This window comes from Elgaria multicarinata, chromosome 1 (genome assembly GCF_023053635.1).
Source record: "Elgaria multicarinata webbii isolate HBS135686 ecotype San Diego chromosome 1, rElgMul1.1.pri, whole genome shotgun sequence".
In the NCBI taxonomy this organism is placed as follows: Eukaryota; Metazoa; Chordata; class Lepidosauria; order Squamata; family Anguidae; genus Elgaria; species Elgaria multicarinata.
In genome coordinates this window covers 108,324,163-108,344,187 of record NC_086171.1, presented here as the reverse complement: position 1 = coordinate 108,344,187, position 20,025 = coordinate 108,324,163, and the positions used below count along the sequence as shown (strand labels likewise).

The following is a 20,025-nucleotide window of genomic DNA, read 5'->3' as shown; positions in this document are numbered from 1 at the left end:
GTTACATCAGTGGAAGTTCACCCAGCATAAGCTTACCATGAATATTAAGATGGAAATTTTTGTCATCTCGTCCTGCAATATTTATGGCTTTACATACATAGTGGCCTGTATCAGATACCTGAGAATGTAAGAAGAAGAATGGTATGAAAGTGCCACTTTCCCCAATAATAGCTTTTTCAGATTTAAAAAGTATCATTGCTAAGAGGATGCTGTACTTAACCAAGACCTCCATTGTGACACAAGGCTCAACACAAAGCCCAACAAACGTTGGACTGAGCATCCACTAAGGCATGGAGAGGTCTTCTTTCCCAACCCATGCTTTTATCCTTCAATGTGTAAGCAGCCCATTTACGGGAACCAGGTCGGCCAGTGATCAGGAGTCATGGCAGTTGATTCAAAGATCCACTCTGTCAAACAAGCATTCAGTACAAGTGGGAAGGTGGAGCAAAAGCTGCAGAGAGTGTAATGAGCCCCAGGAGTGGTTGTACGAAACAGGCTTACCTTCGGTTATATGCCAGTTAGAAAAATAGCATACAAGGGATCCATTCAAGGCTGATTATAACTTTGTATGACATAAAGGGCTTTCAGGCTGGATGGTTACATTGTGGTGTGGTGGCTAAAGTGTTGGACTAGGAGTCAGGAGATCCAGGTTCTAGTCCCCACTCAGCCATGGAAATCCACTGGGTGACTTTGGGCCAGTCACAGACTCTCAACCCAACCTACCTCACAGGATTGTTACTGTGAGGCTAAAATAGATAGGAGGAGGAAGAACCTTGGGTTCTCTGGAGGAAAAAAAGGTGGGATCTAAATGCAATTAAAAATATTGTTTATAATCATTTCCTATTTTTTAGGGGTGTGCACGGACCCCCCACTCTGCTTCACTTTCAGATCCGCCATTTTCGGATCGGGCCGCTCCGCCCCGCCCCCACTCTGCCTGTGCCCACTCCGCTTCGCTCAGAGCTCCGGATCCGGATTGAAGCTCCGTTCCCCCCCCCATAGGGGGGGTTACCAGGCCCTGCCGCCATCGCCGCCCATGCGGCGACGGCGGCAGAGCCCGGTAAGGGACCAAGGGAGAGGGGGACCTTACCTGCCTCCGTCCGCGGTCCGTCGCCGTCTTCAATTGAGCCCGCGGTTCCACCAGGAAGTCTGGGCCGCAAGCGGCCCAGACTTCCTGGTGGAACCGCGGGTTCAATTGAAGACAGCGATGGACCACGGACGGAGGCAGGTAAGGCAGAGGAGGGCGGGGGGGTTACCGGGCCCTGCCGCTGTCGCCACATGGGCGACAGCGGCAGCGGCAGGGCCCGATAAACCCCACTTACCTTTCCAGCGGAGCTCCGGATCGAGGCGAAGGATCCGCCTTCACCTCGATCCTCTCCGCCACGCTCCGCCGACCCCCCAATCCTCTTCGCCTCCGCCTTAAGGGCAGGCGAAGCCCCCCGCTCCGCTCCTGCTTCTCCGGTCCAATTAGAAGCGGAGCACATCCCTACTATTTTTCCTCTTTGCTACAATTTCAAGGTTGTTTGATGTGGCTTTAATACCTACCTTTTTCTGTTTGATGTATGCCATTTTGAGGACCCTCCTAGAGTAAAAAAAATCCCTACAAATGTAAATGTAAATAAAGAAAAAGAACACATTTGTATACCTCCACAGCCTTGATATGAAGCATTTGTCCGTCTGTTAAGATTTCGACATTAGATGACGCTGTGATCATGTGCCCGTCTTTGTACCAGGTGATGACAGGAGGAGGAACAGCATTGGATTCACACTCTAACGTCACCGGCATGCCCACTCTCACGTTTACTACGGCAAGAGCTGTGCCACTGTGGTCTTTAATGCTAGGAGGAACTTGGGGGGGGGGGTGAACATAAGAAGAAGAAGAAATCCTTTAACTTTTCCCAGAAGGAGGAATTGCTGCCTTTGATGGATTTTTAATGTTAATACTGTCAATGGGGTGGGGGTGGGGAGTTCTCTCATTTTAAAGATGTAGGAACATACCAAAAACAGTCAGGAAACTCCTTCTCCTGCTTTCCCCAGCACTGTTTCTGGCTATGCAAACGTATTCTCCACCATCAGACAGACGTGCCCTGGGAATCTGCAGTGTGCGACCACCTGAAATTATTCAAAGATGACAAAATGGTTCAAATGGGATATTTTTGAAATTGTTTTAAATCCCTCCCCCCAGGAAAAATATATAAGAACAAATACAACACCAAATGGCAAAATCAACACAGTGCCACAAAGAGCAAGTACAAGCCATACCGTACTGTTTATTCTGTACAATCAATACTGAATGCAGCCACATACAATGTTACTTAATCTTGTCCTTGTTTGTTTGCTGTATTCTCTGTTCCTGCCCTTTACCTTACTCAGGGAGTAAGTCCCTCCAGAAGGAGGAGACTGCTGTTAAGTGGTCCAGGAACCTGTGAGGTGGTGTTCACATATGGGACAAAAGAATACCAGGTCTCCACAACATTGTAGATAATTAAATAATTATTGCGTTCATAAAATTTTAGAAACAGGTTTCATATGGAACTGAAGCTAGAGATAGGGAGATTAGTTGTTGTTGTTGTTTTTAAAGACATACAGTAGAATGATAGAGCCATCATTGCCCACATGTTGTACGCTCATCTTAGGCCAGATCTACACCTTTTGTCAAATCATTACAAATGTGGAATAAAAAGCAGGATATAAGACTTTGAAAGTGGTACATATAGAGTGTGGATTGTGTCCCAACAGTTATCAGTGGACCTCAATACCACTATAAAGCTGTAGAGTAGATCTAGCTGCTCTCATAACACATTCACTCTCTTAAGCTATTGTTGATCTCCAGTCTCGGAAACATTGGGCAGGTCTACACCACAAGGATGTAGGGGGAGGATTGTGGACTTACCGGCTTCCGCGATCCTCCCTGGGGGTCTAGACAGCTGTACGACGTCCCAGAAGGATGTAGCAGTGGCCATTTTTTATAAACAACAACAAGAAGAGCACACTTGTTCTCCAGCGCCAAGGTAAGGGTAAAAAACCCACCCAACCCCGCTCCCCACCCCACCCACGGGCATAGACTGCCACCATGCAGCTCTGTGCCCATTTTACGGTCCCCGCTACTCGCGGGGAGGGGAGGACAACCCGGTAGCAGCGGCCACATGGCCCACGCTCCTTGGGATGGTCCTAGACCCGCAAGTTAAGTTTTCCGTGGTTCCTAATATCCCAGACTAAGTCCTTGCTAGTCCCAGGATGCCCCCAGAATCTGCTGTGTGTCATGTGGATGCACAAGGACGATTCAAGGACTACCCCGGGATATAGGCATAGTGTAGACATGCTCATCGACCACATTTAGACAATTCCATCTTGGCTTAGTAAGCCAAAATAGGAATGGACCTTTTGCCCCACCCACCCTACACACACCCTTTGCTCCTTCCCTTTGTGTGAGGCAGAAAACAAACCAGGAAGGTTTCAATTAATTATAGTTTCTATTTTGTCCGAATCAGGATACTATGGCTAACAATTTTGGGACAAGCCAGAATTATAAACCAACTTCAAACAGTGGTTTAATAATCTGAGCTTATTCCATAGCTGTTAACCATAGTTTTCCGGTTTCAACAAAATGGGAAGGTATCATTAATTGAAAAATGTCCTGGTTTGTTTGCCATCTTGAGCAAAGGGAGGAGCCAAGTGGCTACAGGTAAGGACAAAAGAACTGTTAAATTCTTGCCTTCTTAAACCAAGATATGACAGCCTGAACTCTCTCATTAAATAGCACGTAATAATTGTCCTTAGAGAACTATTTCTCTCAAGACTGCAAAGTGGGCCTCTCTAAAGGGCCAATGAGCAGCTTCCTGGCCTGTCGGAGTCCAATTTGCATGCTTTAGTTCTCTGGGCTATGTTGTCCTAGCCTTTTCTGTTTGGTGTAACAAACAAGAAACGGTGTACATAGTCAGCTTCTTTGTGTCTTTTGACGTCACTGGAGAGAAAGGAATGATACAAAGCAATGTTCCTATTTCCCCCCCTGTACCTTCCTTTTCCCTTAAAACCCTTTTCGACCTTGTCTTCAGTATAGCTCTCTCACTCTGTTTTGTTTTCATCTTACTGTCTTACTCCTTGGAATGTATAAGAACAACCACCTGAGCCATCTATCTATTTTAAATTTGGGAGGCCCAAATACAAAAGCAACTGGGATCCAAAAGAATTCTGGGAACAGAGATCCTTCATATACCCTGGTTCAATGGATATCTAGATACTTGCACTCCTAACATCAGCTACAGAAATTTAGAATAACTTTGGGGAACCTATCTAGATTTTCAACAATAAATGAGCGTAAATAATTTTCACATGTGCCAGTAATCACCAGTAGCATCTTTGATGCCATGTTAGTTGGTAGATTCTATACAAACTAATAATATGGGTTTTCTGGGGATAAATTCCTATTCAAAATTAATTTGCTTCAGAAATGTTTCTATTTGCATCAGAAATTTTTCTGATGCTTTAGAGAGTTATCTATGATTGTTTATTTTACTTGTATTTTGTATCAAAGCTAAAAAAAAAAAGTAGCTTGTATTAATTTATTTTCCCAATACACCACAAGTAAATAAGCTGAAATAGTTGAGGGGGGACATTAATATGATTTAAATGTTATATTATGTAGATGTTCTTATTGAAATACCTGTAGAAATTTAAAGACAACAGCATGTATTTCCCTTACTTGTTCACATTTAAGGAAAAAACAAAGGTACGTGCAGAAGCAGTTTCCATGACCTATAAGTGTTTTCAGGATGGGTGGGAGCATCATAGGAAGCTGTCTTATACTGAATCAGACCATTGGTCCATCAAGCCCAGTATTGTCAACTGACTGGCAGTGGCTGTCCAGGGTTTCAGGCAGGATTCTTTCCTAGCCCCATCTGGAGAAGCCGTGATTGAACCTGGGATCTTTTGCATGCGAAGTATGTGCTCTACTACTGAGCTATGGTGTTTCAATGACATACATATATTGTGGGTGAAGGAGGACAGGCATTACCTGTCACCAAACAACAGTGCCACAGAATGATCACCATCCCTTTCCTCTAAGCATGCCCACCCTACCAGCCTGAGTCAAATGTGACCAAATTAACCAGAATTAGAATATTATAATTCCTAAGACACTCTCTCCCCTCTTACAGTGTGAAGTAGGCAAAAAGACACATACAACACATTTAGTTGTATGTATTTTATGGTGTTTTTATTAGTGTTGTACTAATAAGAGGTAGGTAACAAATAAATTTATTATTATTATTATTATTATTATTATTATTATTATTAGGCCAGGCCAATAAGACTGTGTCAAAAATTCCTACTCGGCCTTCGAAAGGGCGACCAGGAAAACCCCACACTGCATACAGGGAGGGAGGGAGGAAGCCGTGATCTGAAGAGCCTTGAAGGACCTTATATAGGAGCAGCCGCCCCACAGCTCCTGGCACCAAATGCCCCCCCCCCAATGGTGGGCAAGCACGTCTCTTCTCCTCCACACCCACAATAGCCTCCCCATGGCCATGTGCCAGGACACGGGGAAGGGCACTTCTTTCACAATATTTGCTAGACTAATCAACTGAAAATGTTAACTACAACTTTGAAACTGGCAAGCCTGTTGATTAATTTATTACATTTTTGTACTGCCCAATAGCTGACATTCTCTGAGCAGTTCCCAAAACAACTCGCAGATGAGATCTATTCCCATGGAAAAATAAAGTCCCCAAGTCACTGATAGTAACAAAAGAAGCATTTTTCTCTTCTAGTTTTTTTTTTTTTTTTTTAAATAGATAACAAGAAAGACCCAACTGGCTGTTCCAAATAGTTACAAAATTTTCCTTCCAGCTTGATCAAGTTCCTTGAAACCTTTTAGGAATCTGTGTTTTCCTTCAAATGATATCACTTTAGAAATATATTATGCCAAATGCATTATTGGTACAGCAGTGACTGATGAACAGAAATACACTAAGCACATATTTGGCCCTATCTACTTTCCTTCTTGGCTTTGTTAAGATAATGGGAAAAGAAGGCAAATGCCTCTGCGGAACAAAAAAAACATCCACAACAACAGAGTTTGCTCACCAGGTACAATAAGTGCATTTGTGTTCAAGCTGAGAGGTTTTCCATTCTTGAGCCAACTGAGATCAGGCGGTGGAAACCCGGTGACCTCGCAGGTCAAGGAGATGAAGTTATTCACCACAACAGTCAATTTCTCCGGATTAATTCCAACAATACTTGGAGGAACTGTCAAAAGATATACAAGTCTTAATCTTGCAGTCTTGACCCTACAACCACACTAGGTCTTGGAACCTGCACGCTAAGTGGGAAATTGCACACATACACTCAACCTTAGTGTCAGTGCAATATTATATCATTCATAGTGGCATACATGATCCTCCTCTCCATTCTATCCTCACAGCAGTTAGGCTGAGAATCAGCGACTGGCCCAAAGTCACCAAGTGAGCGTCATGTCCGAGTCCCAGTCCAACACTCTAACTACTACCCCACACTAGATCTCAGTGTGTTCTGACTTAATGCACTTTTATTTTGCCATCTTGTGCCTTCCTGAACTATGTATCTGAGCACAAGAATGCTGGCTTATTATGAAGAAGTCCATTTGCTCCAGATTTGTTCTTCCCTGTTCCTGCAACCACTAAACAAACATGGATGGTTGCTTAGCATGTTGTCCGAACTGTGGATCCTGGCTTGTTGTTCCCAAACAAGCCAGGAATTGTAAGTCAAAAACAAACCCTGCAAACAAATCCAAGTAACCATGGCCAGTGTTTTTAAGTTGATTGGCAAACAAAATTAGATTTTGATCACTTGCATTTCAGCATGTCACTATCTCTTGGAAGAAGTTCAGCAGAAGAGCTAGTTAGTTGGTAAAAATCCCACTTATGATGCTAAAATGAAGAGAGAAAATATTTTGAAAAATAGAGTTGTGAGCATTTAATAGTTAATAACAAAGCTAACCCAGAGACACTGGGATCAAAGGAAAGAAACTTAATTTGTGGAAATGTATTGTTCTAAAATTCTGACATGGAAATGAAGTAAACTTTATTTCTAAAGATATAACCAGAAGCTTTAATAGACCATTGTTAAGAGGTGGCGTTCAAAGACCATTTTCAAGTTAGTGATTTCTTGCAAACTCACGAAGTTGCAGAGTATAAATCCCAGAGCCAGTTCCCAGACATTATAGGACTAAAAAAATTAACATTATTTTGTCTTCTCGTCTAATTTGGGACAGTCAGAAAGATCTGTGGGGTAAGACATACTCCTTAAGAATCCTTAGAATTTTTAAAATCTTTTCATTTGTTTGTTACCACCAAGTTTTGCAAAATTCTATGTATATGTTGTGCTTTTATGAATCACGTATTCTTGTAAAGATTGCTTGATTTTATTTTGACAGTCAAATAAATGGGGTTTTTTTTTTAGAAAACTTCTCAAGTTTTTGGATTTTAAAATATGTCAATACAAATGGAGGGAGAAAGGTGTGGGGAAGAGAGTTACAGCTGAATATAGGATATATAGTAGGTGGTACTGAAAAAATGTAAGATTTGATGAGAGAGTGCAAAGAGAGAATGGTGGGGGACAAAGAACACAACCCTAAGAGCCTTGGAAATGATTTGCAATTTTCTGAACAGTGTGTATTTCCACTTTTTTTCTCAAGCAACATTGCCTTAGGTTATCCCTCATTTAATATTAGGAAAGTAATCGTTGCTTTTAAAAGCAGAAAGAAATCTCAGGAAACGCTTCATTTCTTGGCACTGAAGGAAAATAACTCATGCTGGTGAATGACAATGTTTTTTGCATCAGAAACACGAGCTGGGTGGCCCTACCCATGAAGCTCCCCAGTTCTGTTTTTCAAGGAAAGTCCCAGCCAAGGATTAATCCCCTACATAAATAGTTTTTAAGAGAGAGATGGAGCTAAACTAAAGGTACTGCTTCCTTTGAAAGCATACGCATGCCTTCAAAAACAGGGGGAGTTCACATTAAACATTAAGGACAAAACTAGACTTGCTAAATATGCAACTGGTTTATTAGCTCTCTCTTACCTTTCGATTTGGTCTAGCACAGAGGTTCCCAATTGGGGGTCCGCGTAACCCACCCAGGGGGTCCGTGGCGCCATTCACATATTAGCTCTGCAGGGTCTGCATTTTAATAAAAGAAAATACTCCGTCTCCCGCGCTCTGTTTGCTTCGACGGTGACGTCATTGCCGAAAGCACCTGCGTGATTTAGTGACTAGCTGCAGAGATTACTTCCCTGCATCTAATCCTGAAAACTCATGGAGAAGGAATCCTTTTGAATGTGGTGATGTACAACTAACAACTCTATCTGCGGAACAGCAAGATGCACTTGTTGATGTGACTTGTGGTGGTTCATTGAAATCATTTTTCAAAGAATATGGACTGGACCAATTCTGGGTGACGGTTTTTCCTGATTATAAGAAGTTAGGTGAAAAAGCTTTGAAACATCTAGTTGCCTTTTGTTCCACATTTTCGACATTTTGTTATATGAAGAACAAGTATAGAAATCAGCTCGAAGTTGATCCAGATTTGAGATTAAAAGTAGGAAATATTGAACTGGATGTGGAAGGGATTGTTTGGGACAAAAAGAGGCAAGATTTCTCCCATCACATTTTGGTTTAGTCGCTGCTAGACAAGTCATAATTTGTTCAATTGTAAACTAGACGTTAGTAAAATTAAATCCGTCTTTATATTCCTAACTAAATCATTGTCATTTTTGTGTGGTACTATCACAAATTTTATTGTCTGTTTTTTAGTATACCTAAAATCCTTTGTTATTAGGGGCTACCCCTTATTTTCTCCAAAAAATTGCTTCGCACAGGTAACTACCATAGAGATAACAAAATTTTCAAAAGTAGAGGCATGGCTTGGCATTTGAAAAACAAGGGGTCCGCAGTACTGAGCTAATTGGGAACCACTGGTCTAGCAAATCTTGTTTCTGTCCTTCTGATATCACGACATTTTGAATCTTGCTGCCCCATTAGCACTAGCCAATAATGTGGCGCATGTGTGTGTGTGAGGTAACATGAAGTGTCATGATATCAAGACACAGGTAAGTTCTACTAGATATAGCATAAGAGGAGGGTGGCGATAGATGTACAGACATTAATTTCGATGACAGTTGCCTTTTTAACATAATATCTAATTTAGCTCCATGTGGTTGATTAAATTTTTTAAAAATGTTATCTATTTCTTGATTCTCTAAGGTTTCAAATTCCAACAGTACTCCTTCTGGCAAAGCAAACATTCACTGAAATCTGTTTACAAGGTTGACAGCAACCATCCATGACTGTTGACTCCAACCATCCATGGTCCAGCTCATATAAAGAAGACCTCTGGAGGTTATCTCATGGGGCATCATTGGTCTTGTTTCACGTATGAATTAGAACAACATTCTATAGCACTTTCAGGTCAGACCATCTAAAGACGTCCCAGTGGTTCAGATAGCGGCACATGATAAAGTTTGTATGCGACAATATGTCTGACCATTTCAACAGCAGAACCAGGCAGTAAATCAAAGATTGCAGTATTCCACTTAATCAAGAAATCAAAATCTACTTGATTTATTGGCTTTTTTTAACCAAGTGATAGCCTGCATGCTATCTACCATCCAGGTACTAACCTAATTAGCTCCAGTAAAACTGTTGTGTTACCAAACTATATCCTAATCTACCTATTCTAGTTTGCAGGAAGTTTAAGAGGATGAAATACGAATTCTTAGGATGCAGTCCTATGCATGTTTAGAGAGAAACTGCAGGATTTCTTTCTGTCTAAACATGCATAGGATTTCACCCTCAAGCACTTTGAGCAATTAAAAGTTCTACAGAGATATCAGAAGTGATCAAGAAGACTGCGGGTGGGGTTGGGTAACAGATTGTCTGGAGGATACCTCAGATGGAAAAAGTAGAATGAAGCGCTGCCCCAAAGACCGAGGTCAGGTAGAAAGAAGCCTATTTAAGTTAAGATGGTGATATTCTGGCTCCATGAAGAGTTCTTGTTTTGAATGTAAACTTTAATACCTTGCTGAAACAAGACTTTACTTGACAATTCGTGTACATTTAAGTCTATTTAACAGTTTCTGCTTTGTTTCTATTTCTGTGGGTTCTTTTGCAAACACACAATAAGAGGCAGGAGCAGATTTTTATTTATTTTTTGCATGGAATATCACTTATGGGAATGCAACCAGTAACGGACCTAGAAAATAGGAATCTTACCATGGACGTTAAGATTGAAATATTTTTTGGCACTTCCAGCAATGTTCTCCACAACACAGACATATCTTCCTGTATCTATTAGTTGGGAATTCAGGATCTAAAAAGAGTATCAAGACAGCACAACGACACATTTATATTAAACAAGTAAACTGATGACACACACATACACACACTCCAACTATATTTTCAATATAGGTATCCAGCTATTATTTGCCTCATGGTCGCTGTCTGGTAGGGACTGATGAACTCTCCTAGGCCCACATTGCCTGCCATTCACCAGACCTCTGCCAGCCACCTGACACTGTTTGTCATGCATGGTGAGCTGCTGGACTGTCCACAGGTGCCCAGCGTGTGGCCTCGCTCTCTCTGCTCCAGCAGTCACCATTTTGCACAAAATGGCATCTAGCCCTTTCACATAAATTGCCATTTGGGGCAAATGGCAGCTATAAATGGGCAAGTATCAGCAAGGGCCTATGAAGTATAGTTCAAATTCCTAAAATATTTAAAATGTTTAGAACGCAAAAATATATTGTGAGATATTTTTGTTGATTCAATAAAGTATATTTAACAAATAAATACTTTTACCACAATCATTGTGTTACATTAATACATATAGAATGTATATAGCAAATACCATGTCAGTATTATTTTATTTATTTATTTATTTTATTACATTTTTTTACTGCCCAATAGCCGAAGCTCTCTGGGCGGTTCACAAAAATTAAAACCGTGAAGAGCATAAAAACAACCAACAAATTTAAAACATAAATACAAAATACAATATAAAATGCACAACCAGAATAAAACTACACAGCAAAAATTAATATAGGTTAAAATATGAGATTAAAACAGCAAAGTTAAAATTTAAGTTAAATTAGGTGTTAATTTACTGAGAAAATAAAAAGGTCTTCAGCTGGCGATGGAAAGAAAACAATGTAGGTGCCAAGCGAACCTCTCTAGGGAGCTCGTTCCACAACCGGGCTGCCACAGCAGAGAAGGCCCTCCTCCTAGTAGCCACCTGCCTCACTTCCTTCGGCAGGGGCTCACGGAGAAGGACCCCTGTGGATGATCTTAAGGTCCAGGCAGGCACATATGGGAGGAGGCGTTCCTTCAAATAACCTGGGCCCAAACAGTTTAGGGCTTTGAATGTTAATACCAGCACTTTGAATCGGGCCCGGACCTGGACTGGCAGCCAATGAAGTTGTTGAAGGACTGGTGTGATATGATCTCACTGGCCAGTCCCTGTTAGTAGGCGGGCTGCCCTGTTTTGTACCAGCTGAAGTTTCCAGACTGTTTTCAAAGGCAGCCCCACGTATAACGCATTGCAGTAATCCAAACAAGAGGCTATCAGAGCATGGATAACTGTAGCTAGGCTATCTCAGTAGTCCAATTACAATTTCAACAGTTCACAATCAATATTCCAATTGCAATATCAAATCAAATCAATACCAATCAAATCAAATCAATATCAAAATGGTAATTCCGGATTATACATTCCGTTTCTAATAATATTCCTCAGTTGTATGTCACTGTCTGTATTTTAGTTTGCCAGTCACTTGAAACTGCCAATGGGGGACAACACACTTCCTACACGTAAGTAGTGATGACAATTATTATATTATTTTCTGAACTATGCTGTATAAAGTACAATGCTTGCTTTGTAGCTATAATCAAAAGTATGTGCTTCATGTCCTTCCCTGGGGAGCCATTTACACAAAATTACAATAGTCTAATTACATTTACTCTTGTAATTTCGTGTAAATCGCCCTATTTACAGCTGCCATTTTCACAAAATGATAATTTACATAAAATGCTTACCTACGGTTTTCTGCAAAATAGTGACTTATGGGTAATTGGGGATCCCCACCGCATTCGAGCTCCTGACCAGACTCTCACAATATCCCTACTGTACAGTCAGATGTGTGAGGAAGCAACATTGCCATTTTCCATGATAACATTCTCCTTATCACATGAATGAATGCTTCAGGTGGTTGGCTTAAGGTAGATCCAAATTTAGCCCTCAAAGGCTTTGACAAAAAGTATTAGGGCTACAACACTAATTAAAACCATTAAACTGATTAAACTTTTGCCATCTGATGCATTTTTGAATTAAGCTCAGCCATGGTCACGGGTCCCCATCAGCTCCTCCCCTTGACTGACCACAGAAACTGTGGCTGCTTCTACCACTTCCTCCTTTCCAGGCAAAGCAGATGCTCCGTGTGCAAGTTGCTGCTGGCACATCCCTGCTACTTCCAGACAGACAAATTAGAGAGGTATGTGCCATGCATTGGACAAGAGCAGTTTGCTCATTGGACACTAAATGAGGAAGCAAATAAACCTTGAAGAAGATGAATCAGGACTAAGGGAGACACTTGTGCTTGACCTAGGACAAGGATGGCCATGCTCTGAGTTCTCAGAGACCAGTGCCCTGGGGACGTGAATATATTTGCCACACAAAAAAGTTGAATAATTGCCATGCAAACTAGATGGCCAAGCAGTACAATAAAGTCTACACCACCCCTTGCAGGAAGAGCTTTAGCACTACATAAGCACATAAGAAGAGCCCTGCTGGAACAGACCAAGAATCCATCTAGTCCAGCAGTCTGTTTACACAGTGGCCAACCAGATGTCGGCCAGGGACCAACAAGCAGGACATGGTGCAACAGCACCCTCCCACCCATGTTCCCCAGCAATTGGTGCACACAGGCTTACTGCCTCGGATACTGGAGACAGCACACAACCATCAGGACTAGTAGCCATTGATAGCCTTTGCCTCCAGGAATTTATCTAACCCCCTTTTAAAGCCATCCAAATTGGTGGCCATCACTACATCTTGTGGTGGTGAGTTCCATAATTTAACTATGTGCTTTGTGAAGAAGTACTTCCTTTTATATGTCCTGGATCTCCCACCAATCAGCTTCATGGGATGACCCCGGCTTCTAGTATTTTGTTGAGATAAGGAGAAAAGTGTCTCCCTATCCAGATTTTCCATACCATGCATAATTTTGTACACCTCTATCATGTCTCCCTGTAGCCTCCTTTTTTCCAAGCTAAACAATCCCAGTTGTTGTAACCTTCCCTCATAGGGAAGATGCTTCAACCCCTTAATCATTTTAGTTGCCCTTTTCTGCACTTTTTCCACTCTATGATATCAATTCTTAGGTGTGGTGACCAGAACTGTACACAGTATTCTAAGTGTGGTCACACCATAGATTTGTATAAGGGCAGTATGAAACTAGGAGTTTTATTCTCAATTTCCTTTCTTATAATACCTAACATGGAGTTGGCCTTCTTTACAGCGGCCGCAAAGTGGGTGGACATTTCCATCGAGCGGTCCACCACAATCCCAAGATCTCTTTCTTGTTCAGTCACCGCCAGCTCAGATCCCATTAGGTTATACTTGAAGTTGGGTTTTTTTGCCCCAACGTGCATCACCTTACACTTCCTTACATTGAACTCCATCTGCCATTTGGATGCCCACTCTCCCAGCTTGGAGAGAAGCCTTTGGAGCTCTTCACAATCCCTTTGTGTTTTAACAATCTTAAATAATTTGGTGTCGTCGGCAAACTTGGCCACTCCACTGCTCACTCCTAATTCCAGATCATTTATGAACAAGTTGAAAAGAATTGGTCCCAATACTGATCCCTGTGGGACCCCACTATTAACTTCTCTCCATTAGGAGACTTGACCATTTTTTCCTATTCTCTGCTTTCTGTTCTCTAACCAGTTACTGATCCATCTGACTGCTATTTTTAGGGGAAAGTGGGATATACATTTAATTAATAAATAAATATCTTTTGAGCAATTAGTGTAAGTTTCCTTACAAATGAAGCTATCAGCAAACATTTTACCACTACCTCAAGGGAAAAATAAATAAATGTAAAGACTTCTTAGGGAGCTGATAAAATTGCTTTAGGAGCTGGATGTGGTCCACTGGCCACCATGATTTAGACGAAATGTCTTCATGGTGTTACCTGAAGGGTTCTTCCACTGGCTAAGAATTTGTGTTGGGAATCTTCAACTAAGAGCTGCCCATCTTTCTGCCAGGTAACAGTTGGAGTAGGGTTGCCATTTGCCATACATTCCATCACGGCCATCTTGCTCATCATCACAGTCACCTCTTCGGGGATGTCTCCATTGGTTCCAGGAATGGATGGTGGCACTAGAGAGAATGCAAATGTTACGGGGAAGAGTTTTCTAACCACAGGCATCCTTATGAAATATCCGAGAGGCACAAAAGTGAAGATGAACATCAAATCTGCAAACAGGCCAAAATGGCCGTCTGCAAACAGTCAAGTCACAACATGTCTCTCCTGCATGCAGAGAGTTTCCCAAAGTGGAATGGCTGACTTCTAAAATGATGAGGGAATAAAGGCAATGGTCGGAGAAGGAGGACTGGGCAAAAAGTTTTTAGAATACATGTTGGGAATCTCTGGTTTGAGCAACAAAAAGTTTTGAGAAAACCCACTTCACATACTTGCTCAAAATATCATTCACAACAGAACATTCATATATAGATAGTTGCTTTCTGTCTGAGAAATGCAATATTTCAAAACAAAAAACAAAATAGGAGATTTGAAAAAATGTTCCACTTGTTCAGCTAAGTAAGTGTGGCAAAAAAAATTGCATTGGTGAAAGAATGCATTTATAGAAGAATTCTAGAATGATTTCATGAGTCACCTGGTCAGAGGACAAAATCTGCTACATCTAAATACCTCTGAAAAATATAACACAACTGTCTCACTGTTTTCCACAATCTGATCCCAGGGAAGCCATTGGAAACCTGAATAAATGTCTGGAGGCAATTTTGGGTTGGATGAGGGAAAACAAGCTGAAGGTGAACTCAGATAAGATGGAAGTGCTGTTGGTCAGGAAATCTGTTGATCTGGATGGAGGTGTGCAATTGATTCCTGGTGGGATTGCACTTCCCTTGACAAGTCAAGTATGCAGTCTGAGACTCTGTGCAGGTGTAGTTAGCTAGACTGGTTAGACAGGTGTGGCTCTATACAGATAAGGCAGACCTAGTCTCAAATGCTGTGTTATATCTAGACTGGACTAACCTTGAAGATGGTTTGGAAACTACAATTAGTACAGAATGCAGCTGCCTTGTGAGGGAAATGGCCCCTGAAAGATGGGGTTAAAAATGCTTTGAATAAACAAATTATAATCTTTAAGGAGCTCCCAAAATGAAATAATGCAGTCTCTATCTTGCTCCACTGCTGAAATTATTTTTAGTATAATTATAAAACGTTTCAGGGTCCTTATATGTGACAAATGCTTGTTTTTGTTATGAAGTACTTAGCATATGCTGCCCAATACTTCAAAACGGACAGATCCCTGCCAAATTTGCTCCACCGTTTGTAAACACTAAAATTCTATAAACACTTAAGACTGAATATTTAATGATAGACAGTTTGATAGATAGGGCAATCCTAATGGACTGTGCTATTCCATTAACTCAAATAACATTGCACTAGCGGAAACCAGGTTCCAAACCATGCACAAGAAGAGAATCCAATTAAAGTTATACTTGTGCAAGTGTGGCTATGCAACTGGTTATACCTTATGCTTGTGCAAACCCCTGTCCAAACTGTTGCACATTACACTTGCGCAACCTGTCATGCAACCTGCTGCATATTACACTTGCATAATGGCTTGTACAACCAGTTGTGCAAGCATGGTTTGCAACTGCTTGTGCAACAGAATGATTCAGAAGAATTCTGCTGACGCTATTTGAGTGCGGAATGACACCACTGGATACTGTCCACTGATAGGAAACAGGGTTGACAGAGAGGTCTTGCTGTCTACTGCTCTCGTATGAGCCTACTTGGAATTTCTATGTTCTGGTGCACATCATAGTGTATGCAAGCCCAAATTTTTACTGAACACGTTGTCAAGCCCAGATACTCATGGAATATTGGTGCAGGCTAATTGCCATGTCTCTTTTGTATATGTGAATGCAGCCTCAGCAAAAGTTATTAAAGACTATGTGGATAAAACATATGGGCCAATGCAGGCATGAAAGTCATAGCTTTGAGATGTTAAAATGTAGTCTTTGGATTTGAGCCAGCTCCGTGCCTAAGCAGATAGAAAGCGAAGTGGAATCTTGACTTCATTTGTTGAATCTTCTCACTATGTTTAAGGCTACCTTCTATAATCAGAACACTGATAAGGACTTAATAGGTAATTGTATATAGGAGTTGGGATTTTAACCCACCAACTTGTATTTAAAACAAAACATTTTAAAACTGTTGCCCAATTAATCGTGGAAACTATTTAAATGGATTATCTAACCCATGAACCCATTAAACATTGCAGCCCTAACTTTTTAATTGAAAAACAATTCCGAACAATTATTTCATTCTCCCAATGTTTAGCGCAAGTTACTTTCACAGATACATAGGATTTTTCAAATCAAACAATATAAGGTGAGCTCACAAAGCACGCGGACGTCGTAATGGATGGAATCTTCCCCTGCCTCGTTTACGGCAACACACGTGTACCTCCCAGCATCTTCACTCTGAGCCCGTGGAATTTGCAACACCCGACCTCCTAAAAGGAAAGAAAAATGGAGCTTCTCATCATATTAAACACAGATCCCTCCTTTGAGATCCAAATAACTGAATACATCATATGAATGAATTAAATAAATTTAATAAATGAAATGAATGAAATATATTGTTGCACTTTTTTCTCCATGATTATATTATATATCTCCATGATTATATGCATCCAATTAATAATAATAATAATAATAATAATATGTTTATTTGTTACCCGCCTCTTCCTCTGGATCGAACAAATACAAACACAATAAAATACATATAACTAATTAAAACATTTAAAATGAATACATTATTAAAAGCAGCAAATTATTTAAAAAGGCATCTTAAAATTCAACTGGGTAGGCCTGCCAGAAGAGATCAGTCTTTGTGGCTTTCTTAAATTCCGGAAGACTGGAATGCAGAAGCAAGGCCTCGCTAAGGCTCAACTTCCAGCATTTCTCCTTCTAGCCTTAAAACGTTATTTATTCCTTCTACGGTTTTAGGGAAGGTAACAATGCTTAAACACTAAAGGAAAATCTGAAAATAGTATATAATGCACTACACATTAAAATATAAAAATATGCATATTATCATACATAAAGCCTTACACGTCTTGGGACAATACCTGACAGAACGCCTCTCCCGACATGAACCTACCCGTATACTGCGCTCATCATCCAAGGTCCTCCTCTGGGTGCCTGCTCCAAGGGAAGCTCAGAGGACAGCAACAAGAGAGGGCTTTTTCTGTGGTGGCCCCCCCAATTGTGGAACAATCTCCCTGACGAGGCCCGCCTGGCGCCAACATTGTTATCTTTTCAGTGCCAGGTCAAGACTTTTCTCTTCTCCCAGGCATTTAGCAATATGTAATTAGCCTGTGGTTTTAAATTGTATGTTTTTGTGATTTAAAATTTTTGTATATTGTTTTTAAGTGTTTTTATCCTATGTAAACTGCCCAGAGAGCCTCAGCTATGGGGTGGTATGCAAATGTAAACAACAACAACAACAACAACAACAACAATAATAATAATAATAATAACAACAACAACAACAACAACAGTAAAACTGCTCACAACATCTTACAGTAGCTACCTGGAAATCCTCTGGCTCAAATGCTGCCATGTGGTTAAGGCCAGGAAGGTTTGTGGCAACAACTGAACACACATGTCTATATGACACCATTCTTTGGGCTCAGAGTATACAGGTGGTATAGCCCAGAGGATATGTCTTGGTAGCCATCAAAATAGGAAACTCCTATCTATTGTAAAGAAAACGAGAGTCTAAAATGGGAATGTTCTTTCCATTCACCCAGGCTTTGGGCTGGATCCCAACATCACCCCTGCATCATGTAAACTGTTATATATCTGCATTACTGTTCTCCACTGTCTGATTGTTTTGAGTTGATGTTGTATGATTTTAGTGTGTTTTGTTGGTTGTTGGGATTATTTTATAACGAAAAGTGGGTAATACATTTCATAAGTAAATAACTAAAAGAACTAAAAGTAAGGGAGGAACTGGGCTCCAAAATGGTTAAAGCTTTTTAATTCTAAACCATCAGCTTGGATTTTGCCTTGAAAGAAACCCAAGGAAGCAAAGATCTAAGAGGATTCCTGATTATCCAGCCCCTTAGTAGATAGGTTGCCATATCTTGAACATCCCTGAAAGAAATGCCTTAATAACAAGTTTTCATAGGTGTGGCTATACTTGTCAATATTTGCATGAAGCAGATAGCGGCCTAATCTAGACCTACAGCACTTTCGCAATGGAAGAGGGGTGACTGCCAGTTTTCCTGCTTCCGTGATTGGCACTCACGGGGCACACCTGAGCGAAGTTTCCTGCAATGACAGGAGTGCTATTGCGGGAGCCCATGTGCCCCGTTATGGCATTTCTGCTTGTGTATTGGTAGAAGTGGGTGGGGCTAGGGCACAGGGTTTTTTTGAGGGACATGCCCCAGCGCAGATACACAGCAACACATGCAGGGGTTAGGAATTATGGCAAATATGCGCTCCTGTGCAGAGATATGTTTTTAAAAAACCAAGTCAGTGGTGAAACACCCATGCACACGCCCCTCACAGCTGATTGGATGTTCGCTGAACCCGGAACTCGTGGCGAACAGCAGCGACCTCACAAAGGGGGAGCACCGCACACATTCTTTGCAATGGAAGTGAGAGAGCCAAAAAACAAACATGACAGAAGCAGTCAGAGATCTTCTGGTTAAACTGAGAGGTGGAGCTGCGAGCACTGCCGGAGCAGGTGAACATCATGTGCCCCATTATTGACAACTACGATACAATCCTGCAATAAATGGCTGGTGTAAATTCCCCCAGTAGATGTATTGGGAGTATAGGAGCACCTAGTTGCAGGCAATCACTGTGATTGCCATGTTCTGACAGCTCTTTCTGGAGCTGCCATGATAGTGGCAGTCACGTATAAATTGGCTCACATTCAAATCCCTCTACCTCAAACTGTGATGCACATGAGCCCAAGGACATTTGTGCATATGAAAATCAGTGGCATCCATGTACCAGCCCCAAGAAATACAGATATTGCACTCCTTGTGCCAGGAGTTTCCAACAGCAGTCATTTCAGGGAAAACTGAGCAAAGTGGGGACTCTATTCTCATTCTTGAAATGAAAGTAACCATGCACAGCGACAGTCATGGAGCAGAGTTTCTTTGCTTGTAGTCGCCATATTTGGCAGGCTGCAGCATACAAAGCTGCACCAACAGGAATTGGAGCGACAGTAACCTGCATAAAACCGCTTTGAAGAAAGAGGGAAATGTTTTTATTATTGGTTGTCTGAATAAATAAATGCTAATCTGATTAATACCAACCTGGTAATATCAATACTTTATCACTGGAACTCAGGGAATAACCGTCCTTATACCAGGTAAGAACTGGAGGGGGCACAGCATTAGTCTCACAATATAAAGAGAGAGGATTGTTCATGATCACAGTTTTGGGCTCTCCTCCTAGTCCTGTACCCAGCACGTTGCCATCTTCCCAGCCTCCAGGTGGTTTTCGGAAACTAGGAGGAACTGTGACAGATGACACAGGTAAAAGACTGGACAAAAAGAATGGGACATTTTAATTCTGAACTTCAAAAAAGAAAAAAGAGAGAGTGTAACCACAGCATTCTATCTTAACGATAAAATAAAAAGATTTGGGAAACAAGATGTTGCATGTGCAAGAATTGCCCTGTACAAGTGCAATACTTTTCTTGGGCACAGTCCATAGAAACAC

The 20,025-nt window shown here is 41.3% G+C and overlaps 1 protein-coding gene across 1 annotated transcript in view; it reads right to left on the bottom strand.

Moving 5' to 3' along the window:
• Nucleotides 1-20,025, bottom strand: part of HMCN1 (hemicentin 1) — a 291,005-nt gene that overhangs the window by 82,818 nt on the left and 188,162 nt on the right. The window contains exons 54-61 of the mRNA XM_063134738.1: nucleotides 19,617-19,820; nucleotides 16,680-16,793; nucleotides 14,216-14,403; nucleotides 10,242-10,338; nucleotides 6,082-6,243; nucleotides 1,996-2,109; nucleotides 1,643-1,845; nucleotides 37-118 (exon numbers count right to left, since the gene is read on the bottom strand). Of these exons, the coding sequence (XP_062990808.1) occupies nucleotides 37-118; nucleotides 1,643-1,845; nucleotides 1,996-2,109; nucleotides 6,082-6,243; nucleotides 10,242-10,338; nucleotides 14,216-14,403; nucleotides 16,680-16,793; nucleotides 19,617-19,820 (1,164 nt within the window). The remainder of the gene's footprint in view (nucleotides 1-36; nucleotides 119-1,642; nucleotides 1,846-1,995; nucleotides 2,110-6,081; nucleotides 6,244-10,241; nucleotides 10,339-14,215; nucleotides 14,404-16,679; nucleotides 16,794-19,616; nucleotides 19,821-20,025) is intronic.